Source organism: Sander lucioperca, chromosome 9 (genome assembly GCF_008315115.2).
Source record: "Sander lucioperca isolate FBNREF2018 chromosome 9, SLUC_FBN_1.2, whole genome shotgun sequence".
Lineage (NCBI taxonomy): Eukaryota > Metazoa > Chordata > Actinopteri > Perciformes > Percidae > Sander > Sander lucioperca.
The window spans coordinates 2,242,352-2,262,750 of NC_050181.1; the positions used below are offsets into that span (position 1 = coordinate 2,242,352).

At 40.8% G+C, this 20,399-nt stretch overlaps 2 protein-coding genes across 3 annotated transcripts; both read right to left on the reverse strand.

The window, feature by feature from the left end:
- Positions 1–1,454: 1,454 nt before the first annotated feature.
- Positions 1,455–7,949, reverse strand: pgap6 (post-glycosylphosphatidylinositol attachment to proteins 6). Its single transcript, XM_031293252.2, has 13 exons — positions 7,886–7,949; positions 6,814–6,997; positions 6,419–6,620; positions 5,906–6,033; positions 5,515–5,780; positions 5,053–5,393; positions 4,831–4,927; positions 4,299–4,413; positions 3,612–3,754; positions 3,291–3,469; positions 2,592–2,738; positions 2,354–2,470; positions 1,455–2,175 (listed from the first exon to the last, which is right to left on the reverse strand). The coding sequence occupies exons 1-13, from the start codon at positions 7,947–7,949 to the stop codon at positions 1,852–1,854; spliced, it is 2,307 nt and encodes a 768-aa protein (XP_031149112.1). The 3' UTR covers positions 1,455–1,851.
- A 639-nt stretch (positions 7,950–8,588) lies between these two features.
- On the reverse strand, positions 8,589–11,966 carry LOC116045561 (leucine rich adaptor protein 1-like). 2 transcript variants are annotated; one of them, XM_036005505.1, is made up of 3 exons: positions 11,668–11,966; positions 10,295–10,479; positions 8,589–9,615 (listed from the first exon to the last, which is right to left on the reverse strand). In XM_036005505.1, exons 1-3 carry the CDS (start codon positions 11,737–11,739, stop codon positions 9,093–9,095), a joined length of 780 nt encoding a protein of 259 aa, XP_035861398.1. In that variant the 5' UTR covers positions 11,740–11,966; the 3' UTR covers positions 8,589–9,092. The 2 variants fall into 2 exon arrangements, with proteins under 2 accessions (XP_035861398.1, XP_031149126.1); XM_031293266.2 differs by having other exon boundaries at positions 11,627–11,964.
- Between the last annotated feature and the right edge of the window lie 8,433 nt (positions 11,967–20,399).

Below are 20,399 nucleotides of genomic sequence, written 5' to 3' on the forward strand. Positions count from 1 at the left end.
CTCTCCCCTTTTCATGCCTATCCACTGTCTCTATGTAATAAAAGGGAAAAAGCCCCAAAAAATAATCTTTAAAAAAAAAAAGGCTAACTGAGACAACATTGGAGAACCCTTTTGCAATTATGTAAGCACATAATGTAATCTGAAAACTGCTGCCCTGGTTAAAAAAACAATGCAACTGATCTCAGCTGGTATTCTGTCTATAATGGAGCGGAATGGAAATTTCTAAGTGACCCCAAACTTTTGACCGGTAGTGTACATAACAGCGTTGGTATGTATTGGTAAGTATAAAAGTGCTTCAGAATGAGTGTTGGTAAACTGTAAGAACTGGTAAGGTTTTCAAGAGGCAAAATAAACAGAGGAGATGAGAAGAGAACGGAGAGTAGATAAAAAAGAAAGGACACGGAGTCATGTAAATCTGTACATGAACATAACCTCCTGCCATTTACAGTACAGTATGTAAAGATGTGGACTATGGGAAGGCATGATAAATGTGGTAAGCAGAAAAAGCACATTATTGGTTTTAAATCATATCTATTAGATGTTTGGTTCCTTTTATGCAAGGATACATTTTAAAGATTAAAAAAAAAGCTAGTTTCTGCTGATGAGGACCATGTCATTAGGGCTGGGTACTGCTGCTGCTGCTGCAAATACAACACTTCCGGTGATTTGCTGCAAGCAAAAACCAAATAAATAGACTTTTTTTTTTTTTTAGAAGATTGTACACCGGTATCGTTTGATCGTTTCGTACCGATACCCAGCCCTACATGTCAAATGGTTAAAAGTTCCAGAACCCAGCCAGAAAGCCAAACTATCTTAAAGGTTGTCCAAACAACCCATCAGTTAATAATCAAGCAGATCTTAAATGGATAGAAAAGTTGAAAGAATTTTGAAATTTTGCCCAGGCCTGTGCGGAAAATGACAATATATAGGATACAAGAATGAGGCGTGTTTACATCACCTATAAATATAGTATACTTTATCAGCGGACTCAATGAGAGGCTGAATATAAAGATTTATAAATATTTCAAATATTGATTTCCTAGCCTATATGTACATACACAATATGTACAAATGTCTGGTCATGAGGTCAAAGGTCAAGTGGTCTGCTACCTGAAGGTTTTGCTGTTCAAATCTAAGCTAGTCTTGCTTTGCCAGACCCTCCTCCAAAGCACGCTGAAGGAGAGTCTGGCTACTCCACACAGCATTCGGGGATGGGAGGAAAACATGCTCTGGTTTATTGGCACACCTTTAAACCAATCAGAATTGTCATGAGCAGTGCTAAACTCCGCACAGAGCCGCTGCAAAATAGTCGTGCGAGAGAAAACTCAGATTGGACAGATAGTCTAGCTAGCTGTCTCAATTTACCACGCAGAGATCTGAGGAGCAGTTAACAATAGTCCTCATAAATCCACCAAATTTAAAATTCCAACACACAGAAAGCGGAAGGAAACGGAAAATACATGCATCCGGTGGAAATTCCTGCAGCACCGGAGCAATCCCGGAAGTGGAACGTGAAGGATATAGACTATACCTAAGCTGGTGGAATGGACCACCTGGGAGGTTTCAGCAGGTTTGATTTAGGTTAAATTTTGTGTGTGTGTGTGTGTGTGTGTGTGTGTATTTCAGGATGTCTGCAAGCTTGCAAACCATCTGTAAATGTGAACATGGACATAGTAGACCTATGAGAATATAGGTCTACATTTGATCTACATTAAAGATTTTGTAAGATTTTGTCAAAATGAGCATACACCCTGTGTTTGTGCGTGTCTTTATATCTCAATTAAATGTTTGCAGTGCTGTTTTACAATCAATGCCTTGTCACTTTGCTTCCTTACAGCCTCTCCTGTCCTACTATGTGACAGTGTAGAGTTCATCCTTGCCGCTCTGACAGAGTGTGTACCCACAAACCCGGGGTCTCCAGCTCCAGTCCCAGCTAACGCCCCTACTCCAGCCAAACGCCTCCCTGTTCTTCTCTTTCGGCGGCAGCAGGAACACCACGCAGCTGGCCACCAGGATGTGCCACAGCGAGTGTGTGTAGTAGTAGTTGACCTCAGTCTCGGCAAAAATGTACAAACATACCCCGATCATGGCAAAGATTGCCCCCGGGATTAGGAAGAAGACCCAGCGTTTCCAAGAAGGCGGGTAACAATGTCGTCGCCGCACACCTCGGTACACCTGTAAACAAAAGATAACTGGATTTTAGCACACCTCAGCAACAGCAAGATCATTGTTTTAGTATCATTCTTTTGTTTTCTGCCCATTGTGACTGCCTAGATTTTTATCAATAAAGAAGTCAGCAGCAGATTCCCATGAGAGTGGTAGTTTTATAAACTCCCTGTAGTGTATGTCTTACCCAGGCAGTGACCATGAACAGTATGGCACAGAGGACGGGGCCCAGCAGGTTCCACAGGCCTTTGCGGTCCAGCTGCATTGACATGGCTATCAGCAGAGCCCCGAGCATAAACAGAGTCTGCACAAACAAGGTATTAAGACATTTTTTTTAAACAAATCTTAGCATCTTAAAATATATTAATCCTCAGTTAAGAGTGATAATAGTATTATTGGTAAATAGGCGATAGTCAGTGTCTTACATATTTGAATGTGTCGCTGATGCGAGCCATGCACAGGATGGTGACCCAGATGGAACAGATTGAACCCAGGAAGTCACAGTATTGTAGGGTATCGTAGTCCATTATACACATTACGGCTACACCTGGCTGGTCACATGCATGGTAGAACTAGAATATGAAAAGAAAAAAACATGAAAAACAGAGGTATTACTCTGAATGCCACAAAACTATCCACCTGTCAATATAGGTGGGAATGAATGCTCTTCTCCCCCACAGTTATGTAAAACACACAAAGATGTTTCCATAGTGACCATGATCTGACGAATGAATGTTTTTCCTCAAAATCTGCTTATTAAAGCATACAAAAAAAGATTCCTGGTGGTAAAAACACACACACACACACACACACACACACACACACACACACACACACACACAAATTCAATGTCTTGACTTTTGCATCCTTATACCATATCAATACGCTATTGTGTTACATAGATCATACATCCTACAAATATTAGCGGCTGTCAAAGGTACACTTTGTGCCTCAACTATACATGTTCACTCAGCATTAAAAATGGTGGATGTCTTCACAGTCCTGTGAGGAGGATCATTTTCTTTTTAGGTCACCTGGGCTCAATAGAATATAGAATATGAACAATACTCTAGAGACACGCCTAAAATGCAATATTCCCACATATATGCATGAGTGTGTGTTACCGTGGAGAAGAACATTGTGAAGAGGTAAACGGAGGCCTCAGTGATGTAGCAGCGTTTGATGGCCACCACGATGGCAGGCAGGAAGGACAGGTTACTGAGCGTGAGCAGCAGAGTTGCCGTCAACTGGCGACAGAACGACTGAGCTGTCGAATCATCAGTGCAGCCCCAACCACTCCAGCCTACACACCAAATAAATACAGAACTGAATTAATCAGTAAATTACAAGAAAGGATACAGTGTTATTTAAGTACAGTTAAAGATAGACTAGTTATTTAAGTAAGATGCAAAGTATCTTTATGTTTGTGTGAGTGCGTGTCATACCAGCCTTGCAGACACAGGCGGCGTACAGGTAGCTGTAGGATCTCAGCAGTCTACATTCACCGTATGTCCCACAGTCCTCTACACAGGCACTGAGGAACACCTCTGGGACCACAGACACCAATGATGTATTACCACAGTCACTGCTGCAGAACAAAAAAACACATTTAAACATAAAAAAACAAACAATAAACAAGACAGAGGTATCTCATAAAAGTCAAGGTCTCAACACTCCACATGTGGATAAAAATGTGCACTTTAATATTTTCTCTCTCTCTCTCTCAAGATGATTGTGATTGGTTTAAAGAAATGCAAACAACCCAGAGCGTTTTTTTTTTTCTTCTCCTATCCTAAAATGTATCTGTGGTGTAGCCAGACCTTACTGCACAGCGCTGTGAAGATAGGCCTGGCAATGCGAGGCTAAATCTTATGTAATTCAAAAAAGCAGATATGTGAATTTACAGCAATATACATGGTGTGAAAATGTGTATAAAATCTACATAAACATTACATTTGTGTAGACTGTGTGAATTTTAAAAGCATCTATTGCCTGTTGAGAGTAGTGTTATTCCTCCTATTGGAGGGAGGATGCACAAGGACAAAATACCATAGGTGCAGAAAATATTTAGAAATATTTTAGATACACATTTTCAGATAAGGATAGAAATGCAATTTTTGCACGTGTGTTACCTGTTGCAAGTAAGCTGCAGGGTGAGGTACCATGTTGCTGACTGGGGAAAAGGCAGTCTGACCACAGCTTTAGGAACACTGGCATTCACATGAACACCGTACCCTGCAAACAAAGCTGCAGATACACACATGAGAAGTGTCTCAAAATTTAATTTTCATAATGCAAAGTCAAGCTTCCCGATTTCTTTTTTTTTTTGCTACACTACAAAATGAAATCTTTCATAAGTGCTTTTTAAGTTTTACCGTGACAATCTCTAAGTCATGCACTTGGCAGAAGGCAGAAAAACCCATGTGAGAGTTGACAGTCCTATTTCATAAGTGTCTTATTTGACTTGTACTTTTTATGAGCTGGACTCCATTGTCCATTCTTAGCATATCATTATTTATCATCAATCCTATGGCACCATTTCCTGCTGATTTCGGTTGCCTGATTCATTAAGGTATTGCAGTTATTTCCAGGTGTTTATTGCATCAATTCCAATTCCTCAGTGTAATGGTAATGGGAATAAATCAATCCAGTTATCTGTGCTACCTGTGCGACAGGGTTGAGAGTGGTTGAGTTGGAGGACTGGAGCCCAGGGAGAGAGACAGGCCACCACACGGCTGCTGTTCGCCAGGGTTACATTAGTCTACACACACACAAACATGCATCAAAGTAAAACAGCATGGAAGCTTAACTCGCAGACTCTCAAATCTAACAGATTTTTATCAGAATACTGTATGTGTGAATGTGTAGTAAATCAGTTGTACTCACAGTGTTGAGTGTGAGCTGTAGGTTCAGTGTACCACCGGTGGCTTGTGTGTTCAGGGGGTAGGTGAGCAGCGTGGGGTGTGTATCTGTAACGCTGACATTGGGTCCATTGACAGGAGTGAATCGAAGTGACAGAACATCCACCTCCTCGCAGAGCACAGGGATGCTCCACACACACGCCGACAACGGTGTTAACAGTGACGCTGATTCATTGCCAAAGGTAATTGCGTCTCCAATCGCTGAGCTGTTGCCTGCTGATGTTGAGTTGGTATCGCTGCTATTGCCACGGAGCTTGTTGATGTCATCATCTACTTTAAGGCCTACACTTTTTGGCTTACATCCCACTGAGGCAGACACAAACAAACACAGAATAGAATAAATTACACACACACACACAGGTAATGGATTTAAACAGAGATATAATATGTGAAAGTTATGTTTATGGACGTGTGTTTCTGTGTTCACCTGTGTAGTTGGAGATGATACTAAAGGTCACAGTACGGTTGTCTAGGCTGCTTTCCACGACAACTCGTAACCAGGTATCCCAAGGTGGGTTGTAAAGAGCTGCAGAGCAGCCAATCCCTGAGCAGTTCACTGTTACTGGGCGCTGCTGCAGAGAGGTGGAGCCGAGCCTGAGGACCAGTGAACAGTTTTCGCTGTCTGCTCCCTCACCTGACGAACAGTCTGCCACAGAGACGGAGAGAGAGGAGGCAAACTCTGGAACATACAACCTAAGGCAGACACAAATACAGTAAAAGGGACTTATATAGACTGACAACAAAAAATATAGAACAGAACAAAGGATGGGACCACAGGAAATTAGATGTGTACACATGCACACACAGACAGTTCTTACTTAAGGCGTGCAGGTCTGTCAGAAGCTGCGGTCTGCTGGAGGAATGTGCCCTGCTGTAAAATAGGTGTGTCCACCGCTTTCCTGACTGACAGCTGAGGCTGGAAGAAGTACGAGCAGGACGGAAAGCCCTGATAGATAAAGACAAAAAATAAAACAATGTAGATCATTGGGGGACTAATGCACGGAAAATACAAATATGAAGATATAAGATACAGTATAATGTAAATAGAAATGTTCTTTCAAGGCCAGCCGTAGGTGAATAAGACTGCCCTACCAGCAGCAATTCTGCAATATGGGCAGAGGCCAAGAAAAACAAGAATGGGGTTTAGCTACTTTACATAACAAAAGATCCACCCACTGCCTGCACTGGTGGAACAGGTTGGGGAAAAGTAGAGTATGACTGATTGAAGTGTGAAAAGTTGACCGGCCAGCGCACAATGTTCCATGAACTCATAACAATAACAACAATAACAGGAAGTAACAAGCACATGCTGCATATGGCCCTGTACAAACCTTCTGCTCTATGCGCCCATCATCTTCAGGCAAGTGGGCACCAACGTACCAATCACCGGGAGCAGGATTGGAGAGGTTAAAGGTTGTGGAGCTGTGTGATGTCACCGGTAGGATCAGAGACAGACAGGGGCTCCATAGCGTTGCATTGGGAAACACTGACCCTACTGGATTTATAACTGGAGGGGCACCATATTGAATATGGCTAAAAAAGAAAGTGAGGGTTTCAAAGTAAGTTTCAGAAGAAAAAAAAAGTGTTGGCAGAATATTAAGCAGAGAAACTGGTTGAGCAGAGGACAACAAGAGATTAAGAAGAGTCCCATGAGCAGAAGAGACTACCATATATAGCAGAGAAAATGGGTAAACGTTTTCATGATGCAGAAGTTAGTATATCTTACATGGTGACATTGTGCTGTCCACATTGGAAGGTGTGGCCCTTGGTGACAACAAACAGCCAGCAAGCGATGGCAGTTTCCTCTGGTATATGAAACCTCTGCAGCCTCACATTACCATACCAACCATACTTTGACAATTTCTGAGCTGGTTTGGACGAGAGCTCCGATACAAAGGTCAATTGTCCATCTGTAGGCCATAAGATTTCATTGTAAGTGCACAAACACAGTTTTTTTTCTACTAAGTGTAGTAAAGTAAGTGGAAGGAAAATGAAGAAAATGGGAGGGAAGTAGTTTTTCCACAATATACTAAAACTGTACACTGATCTAAGCATGTGATTGAAGATTACAGTACATGCATAATTCAACAATTAATGATAAAGAGAAATCGCATAGAGCACAACTGACACAATTAGACATTCAGTAATAAAGAATACAAAAGAAATGCTGTCACACTAATAATCTAAACCGTGTTGCATGTCAAGCAGAAACAGTATACTCCCAGGTAACAATTTTTGGTTCCCAGTTTGGTTGCGGGAACGTTCCCTGAAGGTTAGTTTTTGGTTAGTTTTTGGTTCCCATGGAAAGTTTTCCTGGCGTTTAGGGAACGTTAGTTTTTGGTTACATCGACCGTTCTCAGAATGTTCCCAGAACGTTCCCCTAACCCTTAAGTTTAAGTTTATGGAACGTTGCCCTAACGTTATTTTTTACATTCCCCTAACCTTTAAAAAACTTTAAAAAACAACCATGGTACCAAAAAATAAAAAATAAATATATATTTATATAAGAATCAGAATCAGTTTATTGGCCATATAGACACATACATCAGCTGACATTATTCAATTAGCAATACGGTCAACGAGAGGTAACGTCGTCACATTCATAGATATATCTATGGTCACATTCATCATAGGGCTGACAAAATATCTCTTTACATGTGCATGTTAGTGTGAGAGCATTTCACAGAGCGCACACTGTGCACATTTCTGGCATTCAGGTAAACTCGAATGGCGAGATAGTTAGCAAACATGCTAACACCAGTTCCCTCTGACTTCGTCCCTTTTGCCGAAACACTTACCGTCTGCTAATGCCCAAGACGTCAAGGCGGCGAAAAGGAAACCACGTATAAAACAAAATTCCATGTTTCCTTCACGAGTGCCTGAACCATCACACCGCCATTTATCCACCTGTAATGTCACTGTCCTGACAGTCACACAAATATATCGCTACCGGGAACTCATTCTACCTGCACAACACTTCCTGATTTCTACGAGAGTCGTCGGGTGCTGCCTTTGCGGTCTGTCGGAAAGATGAACATCATACATGTGAACGAGCTAGAGAGTAACGAATTGGCATTTCATTCATAGTTTGTCTCATTTCAGAGCTCTGAGATGATGTGACACAGATATGCATCTCCTAAATTTACAAGGTGTAACTAATATGTGGGGATCTCATATACATGTTTTGGAAGTGCATATACTTGGATTATGTTTGGAACAATATTTATAAACATAAATTATGTAAGAAACACTACACAGAACCTCAGAATGTCTATATTGGGATATGTAGAAATGCTGAAAAGTTTGATAATGATGCAAATAAATAAATACTATTAATATTGACAGCAGCAAAAACGTGTTTATTATTTAATCTATAACCTTCAATTAAACAATGGTGGAGAGAACACCCAAGGAAAAATCATGTGCAATGTTAAAGGGCAACCAATGAAACTACTACTATATTAGGCTCATCATTGCATAACAATTTGCAATACAAATTGAAGCATCATTTTTAAAATGCTCACAGCTTAATTGTTGCCTTATATCCATAAATGTGAAAGCATTCAAAGAGACTGGACAATATATGAGAAATAAGCACAAGAAAGTATTGACAGCCATTATTGTCTTATGAATGAGATAAGACAATCAAATGAAATTCAATGAAATGCAATTGCATGAAAAAGACTTCAGAGTTCATGATCAATAATCTGCAATTCAAGTCCCTAGTAAAACATTCACTATATAAATATATAACATTTCTCAATATCTTCTAGAGCTTCTTCATATTTGTGATTTCTTTTATTTTTAATAAAAGTTTTTTTTTTGTCTTTTGGAACTCCTTAAATACACACATCAAACAGCATACATTCTAATCAAAAGCCAAAGAGGGAAAAAAAGACTGTAAAACATTTATCTTTAAGCATCATTCATCATTCATTCATTAGTGTCAACGTGCATTTTAAACTGTTGAGGGAATAGCTTCAAACCACATATCATCATAGAAGATCATAGAAACGTCACATCGTCCTGTGACTCCACCCAGCACCACTGAGCATCATAGCCCAGCAAAGCCGTCTCTCTATTATGCACACTCTCTTCCTCTACCATCTTATTGTTCTGAGAGGATCTGAAAGTCTCCTGAGTTTGATGCTCTGTCAGTGTCTCCCCTGACTGTGTAGTGAGGGAAAAACTACCATTGTCCGCTTTCACTTCTCTTCTTGCCCTGTTAGATCTGAAAAGAGCTCTTCTGATGCTGTCAGCACCATATTTGATGTCTTTTAATGGAGCTACACCTGAGTCCTGTGGTTGTGACTTTTGTAATTTGGCACTAACCAAACCGCTGGCAGGACTAGATGATGGTCCCCCATGCCTGGAAGGACGAGGGGGTCTTGCATCAGTAGACTCGGGGATTAGCATGTCAAAGTAGCTCTTGTGGTTTAAATCACCATCCCCAGCATGCAGTGGGTGATCTGCTGATTCCTCACCAGAGGCGGTTTCAGTCAAATCCTGAGTTGGACTCTGGCTTCCTCTGTGGGAGCAATGGTAGAAATACTAAGCCACATATAAAGCCTGAGCCCTTAAACTGACAATGCTTTAAATCTACATCCTGGGTGATTCGGCGATCAAAAGCTTCTTTTTTTCTGAATCACTGGTTTACACACAAAATGCAGCAGTGAAGTAAATGTACTAATACTGTTTGTGAAACTTAATTTCTTTGTTTTAGGTTTCAGAGGCTACACTGCATGAACTTCCCCAAAAGTCATTGTGGACATTTAGAAGGATGTTAGAACATTTTCAGTTCAAGTTTGTGTTTTACTATATTGCTTGTCTGTGTATTCTCACAGTAGCCTATGTATGATATCCTGAGAAAAGTACACATTTTTCATATCCTGAAAATTCACTGTTGTATACTCTTCAGAACATTGATGAATATGCCAAATGTAGGCCTAGTCTCACATTGCCAGACCTATCTTCACAGCACTGCAGAATAAATGCCAAATGTGATAACACTAAATGTGACATAAAACGGTTGGTTAATTGCAGAATACATTTTATGTTTACAGGTCTTTTATCTCTCATCCATACTACACCAATATTTTGGTAAGATATTGGTCTTGGTATAACCTGGGTATAACTTAAAAATAAGCACACATTTTCAGTGAGAACAGGTTTTCTGTACACCTGCCAAACTAAACACTGTACTGTACCTGCAGGGGGACATCGAGGCCCCTTGCTCCTCCATAGTCACCAGGCTGCTCAGGCTGCCTGTTAAGCTGCTGCCATGGCTGGCTAGGGCACCCCGCTCCTCCATCAGCCAACGCATGGCCTCGATACCCTCGTGCACCGCCACCAGCTGGCGCAGGATCCTCACATCGGCAGAACGCAGCCACCTCTGCATTAATAGTGAGGAGTAAGATAAGCATGATGCAAGTGAAAATAAAGTCTGTGCGTGTGTGTGTGTGTGTGTGTGTCTGTGTGTGCGTGCGCGCACTGCAGGTATATGTATCAGGAGAGCTGAGAAAGCTGTGTTTTAAAGTGCTCATATTATGCTCTTTTTCAGGTTCATAATTGTATTTAGAGGTTATATCAGAATAAGTTGACATGGTTTAATTTTCAAAAAACACCATATTCCCTGTGTGTTGAGCTCTCTGTTTTAGCTACAGAGTGAAGCATCACACTTCTACTCCTTGGGAGTCGCACATGCACAGTACCTAGGTAAGGACTACTACCCAGTCAGAAGCAGAGTATGAGGGCGTGCCACGCTAGCAGCTAGGCGAGCATTATGACGTGTGTTACAAAGTGACGCACGTTCGTCACGGAAGTAAAAGCTGGACTACAATAGAGCTGTTTGGAGCAGTTTGTGAACAGTGTTTTCTGTTGGAGATGGTAAGTGCCTTTGGGGTGGACTTTAGGCTTTTTCACTTTGTAAACCTATAACATACACAAAAAAGATATATAACACAATAAAGGAAAGGGAAAAAGCCAAAAAAGCATAACAGCACTTTAAACGCTCTCAAGGGCCCCATTAATCTTTCTGACACCCACTAGTTAGGCCCCTGTCTGTGCTCATTTGACTACAATACCAGCTAAAGAAAAGAGCAAATAAACAGAGAAGAATGAGGGAGGAACAAAGGTGAGGTGCAAGGTGCTCAGAGAATAAGCAAAGGAATCCAGTTAGAATGTGTAAAGTGAACGGAGGTGAATGAGAGAGAAGCCAGGTGAAGGGTGTGGCAGAGACAGGTGACAGTATCTGTCATTAGAAATAAAAAATAAGCAGGTGAAGCGGCTCAGAACGGAACTCTTCTGCAGTTCAGAGAAAAACATGTCATCAGAATATGAGAGAAGTTATTCCTGAACAAGTTGTGCAAGTTGTGGCTTTGCCTAAACATGGAAGATGCGCAGGTACAGTCAGGCGCACTCAAACAGTTCACACTTCACTACAATACAGAAGATTTTGTCCATCTAGAAAACTTAATTGCCTGCATACAGTGTCTATAATATGATATATGTATTGCGGAGAAGACAACAGGATTCTTTACCATATCTTGTTTTAAGTTGCTTATTTTGTCGGAAAAGCTACCGGCGAAGGCAGAGCTGCGGTCTCCCCTGTCGACCACATCAGACCTCCGACCATCTTCGCAGTCCGCAGCATCCCTCATCCAAATCAGAAGACTTTCCGGTGTTTTCCTGCCAACCTTATTTTCCACTTCTTTCAGATCTGGGAAGGAATCGTTGAGGATTTCCTCTGCCATCCCACCGCGCAGTAATTAATTCCAAGTCTTCCGACCGTGGCTTTAGATGGACGAGAGCTTGTGCGTAAAGGCACTTCAGCTTTCCACTGTGAGAAGTTAGACCCACACACACACACACACACACACACACACACACACACACACACACACACACACACACACACACACACACACACACACACACACACACACACACACACACACACACACACACACACACTGCTCGACTTACATTAAAGTCCCGCAGGTTATATTCCTGAACACTCCACAATAAACCATGATCACGAACGACAAACCTGCTACAGAGGCGCATAACAAGCCATGAAAACGCTGGAAGTGTGAACGAGCATATCACCTGTCCTGCTGACTGCTGTCACCATTCATGCTACAGAGGTATTGATGGAATGTAGCCCAGAATGTGATGCTGGAAAGTGGAAATGCTCTTTGTGTAGTCCTCAAACAATGGTTGGAGTTTCATACAAGCAGTCACATGGAGAGGCTTCAGTAACATCTGTGCGCACATACATAGCTTACCTATTCTAAGTCTGTGAAATCACATGATGATTGACCGTCTTTAACTTAGCTATATTTGATTATGTAGCAGTGTAAAAAAATATGTCAACCGAATTTAACTAAAGCCAGAAAACCTTTAGTTATAGCCTATAGGTATTTTAGGTACATAAAATGTAATGTAGGCTAGTGGCTATGCACAGCCTATAAATTAGGCAATACCTATAATTTAGTGTCTACACAGACTAAATCTCTCCATGAGTAACTGTCCTGCCCTGGGATCAACTCCCCAATGTCCTCATGGCAACCTGAGATAAGATGAGATGCAGGCAGCATGCTTAAATACATGTCCATATAATGTATGTTATAATGTATAACTGATTTTAGACATAAAGTGAATACAAATTCATAATAGGCGTGTATGAATCGAATTATGCCTTATCAGGTAGCCTAAAGTGCCTTTCACACTGCATATTCTTAGCCCTGGGCTATGAGTTGACCCTGGGATGATTCAGCCTCCTTTCACACACACATTGATAACCCAGGGTTAACCTAAGCCCAGGGGTTGGAACAGTTCAGATGACATGACAAAGAAGTCCTGTGATTGGACAACAAAAACATTTGTTCGTAAAAAGTTCCTTTTTTTTAACCTTTAGCCCTGTTTCACACTGGCAACTTTTAGGGCCTAGGGCCAGCAAGCCATTGGAGAGAGGGAATGGCAGGTTAACAAGGGACATGCATTTTGGTCATTTTGTCAACAAAGGGGATGGCATCCCTTCTCATCCCCAGTCAAACTCAAACTTCATAAGAAATATTTTGTTCCAAGAAAGTAGCTTTGCTCACTACAAAGCTAGCTAACATTAAATATACACTAACATTTACCACCTAAGTAACATTACTTTAAGTTATTAAAACCAAGTGTGTTCGGCTAATGCTGGTTAAAAACATAGAACTCATGAAATTATATATAGCATAATTATATAGCCTATTATAATTTAGAGTTAACTATATTGACTGCCTGAACCAACAAAGTAATATTAATTTTTGTGTTTGCACAGTCCATATTTGGAAGAGCTACAGTAAATGCAGGTGTTGGGCACACTGTACGGTGCTACACTGTCCAAAATATTAGTACATTTAACTGCCATGTACAAATATGTTTTGAAACATTTTGTGTTATAAAATATGTTTAATTTGTATACTTTGCAGTGTGGAAGTGCTTAAGACTTTCCAAAGATACTCTATTGAAGAAACAGTTCTGTATAGTTACATAGCCCACTTTTAGACACAGAGACGGGCCGAATAAGCAGTGAGGAAGCTAACATCTGCCACCCACTTAAATAGATGATTTATTTTTATTCATCTGCAATCTTGCCCCATATTGATGCCTTTCAAAATCAGGGCAACGGTTATATTATGGGAGCTGCTAGCTTCCTCATGATTAAGGGATAGGACCAGTTGTTGTGCATTAAGTGCATTGTTTAAGTCTGGAGTGTATAATACACACTCATGATGCAGTGGCAGCCTTAGAAAAAGTAAAGCAGCTTGCCGAATGCATGACTGAAAATAAATTTATGATGCTTCAAAAATTAAGCTGAGAACCTCAGAAGAAACATTTATTTTATGTGAAAAGAAAAGACAGACAGTGGGAGGCAGCTTCGAGACAGAAAGAAAAACATAAAGGAGGGTTTTACCACGGGCCACTGTTAGAGGGAGACAGACACTGCTGCAACACAGGCCTGCTGAAGTTAGTGCTGTTATCAGCCAAGTTGCTCTGTCTGAAAATCAGCAAGCTCAATCATTGCTAACTGTTTTATAGAGGATGTGATTAACATAGATATGAATATACCATTAACACGAGTTAGTGTATGTCTCACACAAACATACACACTATGGAATGACGTTCAGTAAGAGTGTAGAGTGGTTACTAAATATCTTCATTTCAGTACCACAACAAATAAGAGAGCAACTCATTAGTCTACAACAAAAATACAAAGTAGGGTAGAACCATGTTTTAAAGAATGAATCTCAATCTTACAAGTGTTATTTAAAAGATGACATATTACTCGCCTATAGCCTCACCTCCCTCAGTGGGTTTGCTCCACAGTTCAGAGCCCCATAAAGTCCAGTCACATTTACTCTTAAATCTCAAGAGTGCAACAGAATCCCCTGGTTGATTTTACTGGAGCTGCTCTGTGGAGACCAGTATAACACTGGAGTTATAATGGGCAGTTCCAGGTGAATAAATGAATATAAGAAGAGATTTTGTTGAAATATGTATATGCTTAAAAATACTCTTTTGGTGCATTCAAAAATGAATCTTCTTAGTTACTGTATTTTGAACTGAAGTATGTCAAGGAAGAGGGTTTATAAAACCAGAAATTATTTTGTATCATCCATTAAGCTCTTAAATAAGGCGAAACCAAGAAGCAAAGGCACACACACACACACACACACACACACACACACACACACACACACACACACACACACACACACACACACACACACACACACACACAGACACACACACACACACACACACACACACACACACACACACACACACACACACACACACACACACAAGTTGAGTAACAGCCAAGAACCTTGAGACCTTGAGAGATTAAACAATTGGTTTAAGATAATACATGTTTGTACACATAAATAGATCTGAAACAGTTAGTCACTGTATTGTTACAGTTGTTGATAATGTTCATGATTAAAAAGCTTTAAATTATATCAGCCAACCAGAATCAAATTAGCATGTTTCCTCTGAAAAGGCCTGTAGATGGCAGCAGACACTCAACATTTCTAAGCACTGAGGCATTCGATGACATTCTCAGAGGTTGAACAATCAATCCTGATTTTTGCAACTCTGGGATTTCATTTATTAGCTCTGTTTTCTTAAGAGTACAGATAAGTTTCACTGATGAGGCTACCCTGAAAACTGAGCCTTAAGTCAATACTCTGAGGTCATCTCGTTTACTTAGGAGTCATGAAGAATATGTTTTCTGTAATTTTATAGGAGAGCTTTAGCCATTAATTCTCCAAGTTTCTTGACAAACATGCTTGACTGCTGTGAGCACATTCCATGACTTCATCAGAGAGGCATAATACTGACAGTAAATATGTCATACTGTACTTGACACAACATTCTTGTAATTTCCTTGAAAAAGCGAGTGGGAAGTTGGAATGACGGGTGGATAAAAAACGTCAGGTTAATGCGACCCCAGGGGAGAGCTGTAAAACTACCCACGTATGAGCAAGTGTTTTCAGGGCAGTGTGGAGTGACCATGGGGTCAGCGTTACACGAGGTAGAGGGTAAGCATAAAAATGTTACACACAGAAGGAGTTATGTTTTTTATGAGTCAGGGCCTCTTACTTCCAGTTTTAGGGAAATCATAAACTTACATCAACATACAAAAATTGTCAAATTGTGGATATCATTGAAAGGCCAGCATTGTGAGCAGATAGGATTTTACAGCATCTGTCAGTGCAATTAAGTGTGATTTACTATGAATCATAAAGAGGATGTGGGGGGGTTATTAGGGGAGTTGCCCTAGATTTTTTTGCCAAACCACCTGAAATGTGAAGAGCAGAGAAATGAAAATGAAACCACATTCACTCATGTGGATTGAATGTATCCTTTAGTCTCTTATACACAGGGAACATGTTAATGGGAAAATAGGAATAGCTATTTTACCATCCTCATGGTGTAGCCTAAATTCCCAAGTGAATTGCCTGAAGCGTGGCGTGTGTTTGGATGCATTGAGTCAAGGGTCAGAAAAACAGCCTAGCAACTGAGGCCAGTGGGCCAGGAAATCCTCCAGGTTCACAAACATATGGAAACAAAGCTAATCAGGGAGGGAGGGGACCCCTGGACTTTACAGCACAATTATGCCAGAAATCACTCAATGGTTCATATAAGTTTACCAAGAAAAATAAGCTCTCAAGTGTGGAAATCTTCACATGTCAAATGTACAGTACACAAGAAACTTGAGAGCTTTAGAGGTGCTGGTAGGTGGATTTTGTTGGACAGGGCCACGCTAGCTGTTTCCCCTTGTTTCCAGTCTTTATTCTAAGCTAAGTTAGTTTGCTGCTAGCTGCAGCTTCATATTTACTGCACAAATATAAGAATGGTATCTATCTTCTAATCTAACTCTAGGTCAAAAATGAAAATGAGCATATTTCCCAAAATGTATTTCCCCAAATTTTCCTTTAAGGATCTACACAAAATTGGGTAACACTCTACTTGAAGGTATCTACATAAGAGTGACATGACACTGGCATGAACACATGACATTGAACCCTAACCCTAACTTGTCATGACAAAAAACGAATGACACTAAAAGAAGTGTTATGTCATGTCATGTTTATGACACATTCATGACAGTGTCATGTCACTCTTATGTAGATACCTTCAAGTAAAGTGTAACCCAAAATTGAAAGGAGAAACAGTAAGTTAATAACTCATGCCGCTTATGAATTTTTAGTGAGGTGATCATGCTGCTCTGTGCATGTGTTTCCATTTAGGAACCTACAGAGAGACTAAATGAGTGTGGAAAAGTAATGGATCTAATATGTATGGAGAGGTCCATTTACATCCTGTAATTGCATTGTGTTTGTTCAAACCATGACATAAAGCACAGATCCTGGAGCTGAGAAAACACATAAATACAGTGTTTACAGTGCGTGAGAGGCATACCAAGAAGTCCATTAATTTCCAGTGAAAGGCTTGCAACATCAAATTCCAACTTGCATATTGCAATGTAAAACTGAAGCAAAACATAAACAGAGTTGCACATTGTATGAATGTACTAAGGCACAAACAGATTGCCTGTGCAGTCTGACTGCAGGGTCATCCATAGATTCCTGCTGCATCAATCTTTGTTGTTTAAACAGATGGCAGCGGCACCAAAGAGCTTGTGCTGTGCCTGATCGAATACTTGATAGGAAAGCCCAGAGGAGCCTGTGTCAGAGGCCACAGGGGCCAGTAGATTCTAAGCACATTAACATTCCTGAATAAATAACCCCAAGCAATGTTATTGTGGAGACGTTAAACAGGATTTTCCTCTCAGAGCCCAGGAGAACGGCCAGGCATCACTCTGGCGTCTCCATCGCCCCGGGTCAGGAGGAGCTAAAGCACCCGGTGCCAAAAAGAAGAGCTTTATAAACCCCTTCTATCCTATCCTTCCTTAGAAAAGAAAATCGTGATTCTGGTTTAATGTCCTCCCTGGTACAGCCTCATTTGTTCCTTATGTCGTTTCTACTGCAATAAATCTTACCATAGCAACCAAGACAGCTGTGCTTCTGCTACATTACAGACCAAATATTTATTACATATTTACTAAAACACATTCATCTTTCCTCTTTCCATTTCATTAAATAAAAGGTTTTTACACCTATACGACTACAGTATAATAGATTCCAAAAATGTCACGTCGTCTGTTCCAAATTTTAGCCCCCACACGAAAGGATTTAGTTTCAAACGTTTCACCATGCCTAGTATTATACCTACGCTGCTCTCAATCTGTAAATAGTCTGGTGCCTGGCCATTTAGGCATTTAGAAACAGTTACATTTATGGATTATTGATCTGCTTCAATACTGATACCACAGGGAGAGTGTTTCAATCAGTGCTGACTATCAATGTACATCCCTCCTTCTACATTCATCCCCTTCCTTTTTTTCCTTTTTTAAACCTGCATTAATTGATTTTTTGGTCACTTGGGGGTAGTGCAACAAGCTGTAAACACAATATTAAAGTTGTAATGGTGAACATGTAAGCAAACAGTTGTCCATTTACACATATTGCAGACATAGAGTAACATTAGCATTTATTTAGAGTCTGGTTTGTGTCCATTCAATCTTGGAACCCATCAGCTGTCCCATCAGTCTGACGACGATTATCCTCTGGGGCCAATATTTCAGGGGTTCCTGTTTACCTGCATGCAACCAAAGCCCGCCAAAACATGAATTATTAGGATACCAAAATATTGTCCCATTACCGACAGAACTTGCATTCATATGCAGATATCTGTTTAGAGATTAATGTCCATCTGACGAATATAGCCTAAGTCCAATATTCACTTTCCTTTTAGCTCTGTTTTGCTTTCCACTAACTCCTGAGGGAAATACCTGGCTCTTTTCTTTAGCTGCTAAATGCACCACAATGTTCATCAGTTTGTCATTACGTTGTCTGTCTGCCGTTTGGTGCTAAGCATGTAGTCACTGAAAACAGCTGCCTGCTGCAACTGTCAACAGCCAGTGTTGCCAAATATGTTGCCAAGCCAGCATTTAGAGTGTGATTTGGAAAGATATTTTCCGCCACATTATATATGAAAGTTTTATATGATCAGTCAAAATCACAACGAAGTGTTGCTAGTGGACATGACCAAGCAGTAGCTCTGCTCTACAGTTTCTTCAGTCTTACGTCACCTGGCTTGTTGGATTTCTGATTCTGCTCTCTAATCGCCAATAAACAACACGTCAAACAGCTGAGTAGTGGATCTAAATGGAATGCTACACAATTAAACCCTCTGCAATTTCATTGCTCCGCTCCTACTCAGAAAGGCGGTTATTGCCAAATCCTTGACGATCTCTCCCCCTCACTCTCTGTGTACATGTTGTGGTGTTAGAGATGCCTGGGGAGGAGGATTCCTCTGGATCAACCTGTAGCTCTGTCATAGTGCAGCTTGGCGTTAGTTAGATAGGACCAGAGTCCACCCTTCTCCTCCCCCGGCGAATCACACATTCCTTATGTTGGAGGTCAGCATTGAGGGAGAACTACAGCTCCAGACACATTGATGATTGCGTGAAATATAGCTGTTGTTGATTGGGTGATTTTTCTCTGTAAAGCCGTAAAGGCCTTCTGCAAGTGATCTTTCTCCAGAGACATGTATTCATTGCTTCAAAGGTCACAACCAAACGCCTGCCGAGTGACATGAGAAAGAAAGTGTACAAGGTCAAAAGCCTCTGGCCAGGTGCCAAAAGAAATACAGGTTTCAGTGAGAACGAGTGTGGTACCTGAGATTTAAAGTTAATCACACAGTGAAAGTTATACCCCGTCTTACTAATGTGCTCCTTTTTTTTCTTTTCTCTATTTTTCTGTCCAGTCCCATGCTCCCCCCTTTGCTGTTTCTCTGGTTACTAACTGAAAACACGTGAGGCCCTTTAGAGGGGTTCTGGGATTTCGTTCACCTCTGTTACATTATAAGTACGCAACATATACATTTGATTGACATACTGAATCTTTGTTATCTTTCGATTACCTTATCATGTGAAGGCCTGAGGAAAAACATACCCTCCTCTATACGGTGACATGTTACCTCATTGGTGATAGCAACCAGCATGACCAACCTCCATCCACCTCCTCATCTTAGATACTAAACAACATGTGGCACAAAAAGATAAAGAGCCTCACTGGTGAGATGTTGCTGTGCTGTCAGCAAATGGCTGCCGGTGCCAGGTGAGCATATGGAGAGCATCAGAGCACGCTGCTTGTGATGTTTGATGAAGTCAATGTTTGTATTCCGTCAGCAGTATATTCTTCTTGGCACCTTTCCCATGGGGCTCCTTCAGACACATATGGAGGTAATTTGTTCAAATTCTTCAGCAGAGCAAGAAATAAGAGGGGGAAAATGGCCATGGGATTTTGGGGTTGGAAATCAGTTTGAGAGGTTGGGGGTGAGTGGGGGTATACGTCTTTGGGGGTACAGGGAATGGAGGTTTCTGTGAGAAATGGCTTTTAAAGAGCTTCAAGTAACATGTTAGTGTGCGTTTAGATATTTTATGGAAGTTGCTACATGACTGTGACATCAAATACAAAACAATACATTAAGTCTAAAGCATCACTAGTAGAGCTCATGGATGGTCCAAAATGGAAAGGGTATATTCTCTGGAGAGCAGGAATAAATAAAAAAATGACATGTAATCCTGACATCTTGGTCATCTTTTACCCTCTGGGGTTCACAAATTATTTAGGAATTCTGGCCATTATTTTTCTGGATAACTTGATGAAACAACAATTATTAGTTTTTAGTTAAAGT

Bases quoted from the DNA above. Each gene is read 5' to 3' on its own strand.
- pgap6 (XM_031293252.2), bottom strand. From the start codon at position 7,949: ATGGAATTTTGTTTTATACGTGGTTTCCTTTTCGCCGCCTTGACGTCT. The intron at 6,998-7,885 runs GTAAGTGTTTCG...TATGGCCTACAG, and splicing joins GTCTTGGGCATTAGCAGACG to ATGGACAATTGACCTTTGTA. The intron at 6,621-6,813 runs GTAAGATATACT...TTTCTTTTTTAG, and splicing joins GGACAGCACAATGTCACCAT to CCATATTCAATATGGTGCCC.
- LOC116045561 (XM_031293266.2), bottom strand. From the start codon at position 11,839: ATGGCAGAGGAAATCCTCAACGATTCCTTCCCAGATCTGAAAGAAGTG. The intron at 10,480-11,626 runs GTAAAGAATCCT...CTATTAATGCAG, and splicing joins GCAACTTAAAACAAGATATG to AGGTGGCTGCGTTCTGCCGA. The intron at 9,616-10,294 runs GTACAGTACAGT...TTGCTCCCACAG, and splicing joins GCCTCGATGTCCCCCTGCAG to AGGAAGCCAGAGTCCAACTC.